The 6,000-nt window shown below is 42.4% G+C and overlaps 1 protein-coding gene across 1 annotated transcript in view; it reads left to right on the top strand.

Annotated features, from left to right (window-relative positions):
- The window catches only part of dysf (dysferlin, limb girdle muscular dystrophy 2B (autosomal recessive)), a gene marked incomplete at both ends in the record, with an annotated part of 86,336 nt that overhangs the window by 33,240 nt on the left and 47,096 nt on the right, over positions 1-6,000 (top strand). Inside the window, 7 exons of the mRNA XM_079215611.1 lie at positions 2,593-2,774; positions 3,359-3,499; positions 3,682-3,711; positions 3,846-3,881; positions 4,464-4,505; positions 5,059-5,160; positions 5,656-5,817. Coding sequence (XP_079071737.1) covers positions 2,593-2,774; positions 3,359-3,499; positions 3,682-3,711; positions 3,846-3,881; positions 4,464-4,505; positions 5,059-5,160; positions 5,656-5,817 — 695 coding nt within the window. The remainder of the gene's footprint in view (positions 1-2,592; positions 2,775-3,358; positions 3,500-3,681; positions 3,712-3,845; positions 3,882-4,463; positions 4,506-5,058; positions 5,161-5,655; positions 5,818-6,000) is intronic.

Here is a 6,000-nt window from a genome sequence, read left to right as displayed (position 1 = left end):
TCCTTTCTGAAAAGGGGGCGTGTCTGAGCGATGGCTTCCTCTGGTTTGGACCCTCCGGCTTTCCGTCCCCTCAAACGCCGTCGAGGCGGCTTGTTAGCGGTCGATGGCGCAAACTGGAAGGTCAAAGTTCAGCAAAGTTAAACTATTTTTTCCTGGTTTAAACCCCTGGTACCTTTCTTTCTTTCTTTCTTTCTTTCTTTCTTTCTTTCTTTCCACAATTTTGTGTCTTAATATCTGTCTGTCTTTGTCTTAATCCATGTCTGTCTTATTCATTTTCTCTCTCTCTGTCTGTCTGTCTGTCTGTGTCTCAGTCTCTTTCTTTCTCTCTTTTTTCCATCCATCTGTCTGTCTGTCTTTCTGTCTTTCTGTCTTTCTTTCTTTTTTCCATCCATCTGTCTGTCTGTCTTTCTGTCTGTCTGTCTTTCTTTCTTTCTTTCTTTCTTTCTTTCTTTCTTTTTTCCATCCATCTGTCTGTCTTTCTTTCTGTCTGTCTGTCTTTCTTTCTTTCTTTCTTTTTTCCATCCATCTGTCTGTCTGTCTTTCTGTCTGTCTGTCTTTCTTTCTTTCTTTCTTTCTTTCTTTCTTTTTTCCATCCATCTGTCTGTCTGTCTTTCTGTCTTTCTTTCTTTCTTTCTTTCTTTCTTTCTTTATCTAAATCTCTTTCTCTCCTGTGTTTGTCTGAATCTTTTGTCTCTTTCTTTCTTTTCTTTCCACATTGTTTTGTCTTAATTCCTGTCTATCTGTGTCTCAGTCTCTATCTTTCCTTCTGTCTGTCTATCTTGGTCTTATTCTTTTTCTTTTTTCCATCCATCCATCTATCAGTCTTTCTTTATCTAAATCTCTTTCTCTCCATCTGTGTTTGTCTGAATCTTTTTTCCTTTCCGATTTTCTATCTGTCTTTGTCAAGTTAGTTTCTTTCTTTCTTCCTATCCATCCGTCTATCTTCTTCTTTATTTCATCCCTTCATCCTTACTGTCTGTCTTTCTTTACTTCTCTCTTTCTTTCTATTTGTCTCTTTGTAAATCCATTTAAGTGATGATCTAAAATCCCACAAATGTTCTCTTTACTCTTTTCTCCTCCATCCCCCCCCCCCCCCCCCCCCCCCCCCCCCCCACACACACACACACACTTCTATCTGTCTCCTCACCCTCCCTGCTCTCCTCCTCATCCTCCTCTCTTCATCCCTCCCCCCGGTGTGTTCATGTACCCCGTGTCTCCCACCGGGTTTTACTGTTTCCCCTCAAAACACACAGACTTACATAACCCCCCTGGGCTGTTTGTGTTGCTGTTTACATCAGCCAATGGGCTGTTGGGAATGGACGGTAATTGAATGGGTCACCGTGTGTGTGTGTGTGTGTGTGTGTGTGTGTGTGTGTGTCACTTCCAAGGTTAATTGGGGGCTGGTGGGAAAATGCAACTTAGCTTCTGTTTACTCTATCGCTAACGGCTCCATAGAGACTCTTTACTCGGCCTGAAATAACAAACTATTCACTGTGTGTGTGTGACTGTACATATATGTGGGTTTTATGCATGTGTCCACATTGTGAGATGTGTGTGTGTGTGTGTTAACATGGGAGAGAGTGGTTGTGAGCTGGAATAACAAACTTCTCCGAGCAGTGTTCCCAAACCTCCGTCTCCAGCTCGGCATTCCCAAGCTGCTGATGTCACCGTGTGGGACACACACACACACACACACACACACACACACACACACACTAAGTTACTAGTATTCTTGTCCCTCATTAAGGAGGCATTCCCTCGCTCCACCGATAACCTTCAGCTTCAACCGGCCGCCTGATAAAAACCCGACAGGATCGTTTCGCTGCCAGTTTATCGCCTCCGCCAAGATGTTTTCAGTTTGGTTTTGTTTGATTCTCAGCAGCATTGTTGGGGGAAAAAAACTCATGAAACTTTTGGTGGAAGGGTGCAGCACGGGGAGAAGGAAGCCAGTAAATTGGAGCGGATCCGAATCACGGGTTTTGGCATTGAACGTTTCTGAAAAGCGGCGTCGCTTCACGCTAGCACGATGCTACGCGGTTAAGTTTAGGCAACAAAAAAAGATCATGGTTTGAATTTCTTTAACGTAATGTTGTGTAACAAATGTCTCCTGGGTGAAAGTCCTGTGTTTGTCTGACCCATCCGCCATCTTTCTCTCTTGTTACACCATGGACGTGTTAGTTGATGTTTTGAGCTGATTTCTTTAAATGTAAAATCACTTTGTGGTGCGTTTGTTGTCTAAAAGTTTATATTTGGGGTGCGTTCACACCTGTAGTCCAGTTTGGACCAAGGAAAACTCCACACACACACCCACACACACACACACACACACGCCCACACACACACACACACACACACACTGCACATGTAGTGTTCACGTTGGCTTTTAGATCATCTGAGAAAAACAAAATGGCGGCAACTCATGATGCTCTCTGGCTCCCCCTGAGGTGATTTAGTGAGTTTTTCTTCCTGTGCAGCACGACTTTCCTGACAATTTCTTTCTCTACGTGCGTAAAAAACACACGACCTCATCGTTTGTGTGTGTTTTTACAACAGCCAATGTAAAATGCTTTATTGCTGTTTCCTCTCCGCCAGACCCCTACGCCATTGTGTCCTTCCTCCACCAGTCCCAGAAAACCGTGACGGTGCGCAACACCTTGAACCCCACGTGGGACCAGACGCTCATCTTCTACGAGGTGGAGATTTTCGGCGACCTCGAGGCCACGATTGCCGCTCCTCCCGACGTGGTGGTGGAGCTGTACGACCAGGACACATACGTGAGTGTTCGAGTCTGTGGATGTCGTATTTTTATGTGTTTATTTTAGATTTTGTTCTGGCTTGGGGTGTTAATTTTGGTATAATGGTACAAATCTTATCCTGTCTTATCCTTATCTGTGTGCTTGGGTAGTAACATTAAAGTTTTTCTAAAGGGACTCTGGCGATCTGGAACACTACTGCCTTTTCTCCACAGGGGGCGCCAAAATCCACACACGTTCCTTGTAGTAGCTTTAATTTAATGTTCTTTTGCTTTGTGCTAAGACTGTATTATATATATATCATTCCTGACGTGTTAATAAACAAGAAAATATGTGAATATCATAGTAAAAAAGACAATAATTGAACAATATTTGACTTTTGAAAAGTAAGAAACAGGAAGTTGTCATTGAAAGCCCAGGATGTGCTCTTTTAAAGTACAGCAGGAGTTGATAGGGTAACTCAAATGTGTAAAAGGAGAGATGCAAAACCAAAGGCTGGGTCTCAGGAGGACATATATATATATATATATATATATATATATATATATATATATATATATATATATATATATATATATATATATATGTATGTTTTTAATGTCCAGGGTGCGGATGAGTTCATGGGCCGCTGTGTGTGCCGGCCCTCCCTGGCCGCCTCCCCCCAGCTGGCCTGGTTCCCGATTCGCAGAGGGGAGAAGAACGCCGGCGACCTGCTGGCCGCCTTCGAGCTCATCCGCAGAGAAAAGGTCAGAGGTCAACCACCGCCATTATGTCATGTTCCTCCTGTTTCTTTATTGCCCTTCTCCTGAACTTCAAATTATGAAGAATGGAATATGAACACATACTACAGAAGTATACACAATGATTTATTAACACTAATTTAAAATGTAAATCATTTTATAACGAACAATAAATGTTGTGTCTGCAGCCAGCTGTTCATCATATTCCAGGTCAAGAGGTAGGTCGATCTTTTTCTTTTAGTTTTACCGTTCCAATTATCTCTTAAATAACCCTTTTCTTGGATTTATCTGTCTTGTTTACGTACGTATACATTTCAAATCAATCAATATTGATTCCCCGTCTCGCCTGCAGGGAGAGTTCATGACCACCACCCACGTTCTGGACGAGGTAAAACCGCACACACACCACAAGTCGCTACATTTTGGCTACAAAAGCCAAAATTTATCCGATAATTCAAATTTAAATGAGAATAAAAGAGTTATGCATGTATAAAAAAAGAGCCAGGCTGCAACTGGAAGTCTCTTTGATGTCATTTCCCTCATTTTGCATTCATTAATGAGGAAAAGTCAACGTATCCTCGGTTCGTATAAGACTTTATGAAAAGGTTGCTTCCAGTCTTTGTGCATTTTTTTTCCGTCCTTACACTTCCTGGTTCATAATTACATACAGATTGATTTCTTGAGGTTGATTTTCGTAGGTTGAGCGATGAACGCTGTATGAGAGCGGCCTGGAGTAGGTTGATGTGAATGTTCTCTGATATGCTTATTAGGAATTAAAATGCAACAAAATCCTTTGAAATGGGATTTTTCTTTCAGCGACACGTCTGTCTTGTGAAGAAACACAAAAATCCTGCTTTTAAATGAATAAAAATGGCTTCAATGCAATATGTAAAGTCCTCAATATTTCCTCTGATGATTTATCTTTTACAAATTCTCCTTCAACTTTTCCCCTTCAACGTCACTTCCTCAGTTGATGTTTCCAGGATTCCTGTCTGAGAACCTGCAGGAATGGGTACAACGTTCACACACAAGCATACGCACAAGGAAATATGAATATAAAACCACCCGTCATCATGTCTGCATGTCCATGTTCATGTCCATGTTCATGTGCACACAGACATAACTGCATCATACATGCGTGTTACTGACCTCACAGAAGCCGCCTCCTCTAAATATACTAATTTTTTCCTCAATTTTCTGTCATTTTTTCATACTTTAATAATCCAGAATTCCACTAACGACATTTTGTTTTCCCTGTTATGTATTTTGTTTTTCTTTCTTGTGATGTCATCAGAAGTATTACATCATTACATCTGCATTAAATATGATTTCTTTCTGCACAATTTCTTTTTTAATCATTAATTAGGAGAAAACATGATGCTACATAACAAAAGAAGACAAATAAAACATGTGTGTTTCTCCGTATGTTACCAGTAACAGACTTTACCTCCTTTGGTCTTGACTTGAATCTTAACAGCAAACATTTAGCAACTTAATATTCATGCATTTATCGGGCAATGCACATTTTTTGATGACTCACCACTGTCCTGCGTTCCTATTGGCAGCCGGAGGAGTCGGACCTTCCCCACCCGCCGCCTCAGAGGGAGCCCAACGTCTTCGTGGTTCCTCAGGGGATCAAACCGGTTCTGCAGAGAACCGCCATCGAGGTATCGCTAAGATCTGCTACAGCTGCTGCAATGTGCTCTATTATGAAATATTAACCGTGAGCGGTGGCTAGCTTGCTCCTCTGTGGAGGCACCAGTTTGACATTTTGGGCGACACGCTTATGTGCTTTCTCGCCAAAAAAAAGTGAAATGTGAAGATTGACAATCAATACGAAGCTATACAGCCAGCGGACGTTAGCTTAGCTTAGCATAAAGACTTGAAACAGAGGGAAACAACTAGCCTGGTTCACTAACACAAGGTTAAACTCCTCATTTCAAATGGTGATCTCTTCTTTTGTCAAACCATGCGTCCAAAAACCAAAGAAAATGAATTTTCTGTCATATAAATATACAAGAAACACAAAAGAATGCACCAAATCTTCACATTTGAGAAGCTGGTTCAAGGGAATATTAGACATTTCTGATTGAACGACTACTTAAAATTGATTAATTTATGGATTATCAAAGTAGTTATTACCTCGTCCTGTCCCCCGCCAGGTCTTGGCGTGGGGCGTCCGCAACCTGAAGAGCTTCCAGCTGGCCAGCATCACGGCCCCCAGCCTGCAGGTGGAGTGCGGCGGCGTGACGGTGCAGAGCTGCGTCATCCGGAGCATGAAGAAGAAACCCAACTTTGACGTCAACACACTCGTCCTTGATGTGGTGAGACACACACACACGCACACACACACACACGCACGCACACACACACACACACATACACACACACACACACGCGCAGACACACGCATGCACACACATACACACACGCACGCACACATGCACGCACACACACAGACACACACATGCACACACACATGCGCAGACACACGCAGACACACACAC

Source organism: Taurulus bubalis (genome assembly GCF_910589615.1).
Source record: "Taurulus bubalis genome assembly, chromosome: 3".
NCBI lineage: Eukaryota > Metazoa > Chordata > Actinopteri > Perciformes > Cottidae > Taurulus > Taurulus bubalis.
The sequence above is the reverse complement of the archived record's forward strand: the minus strand, read 5'-3'. Positions and strand labels throughout refer to the sequence as shown.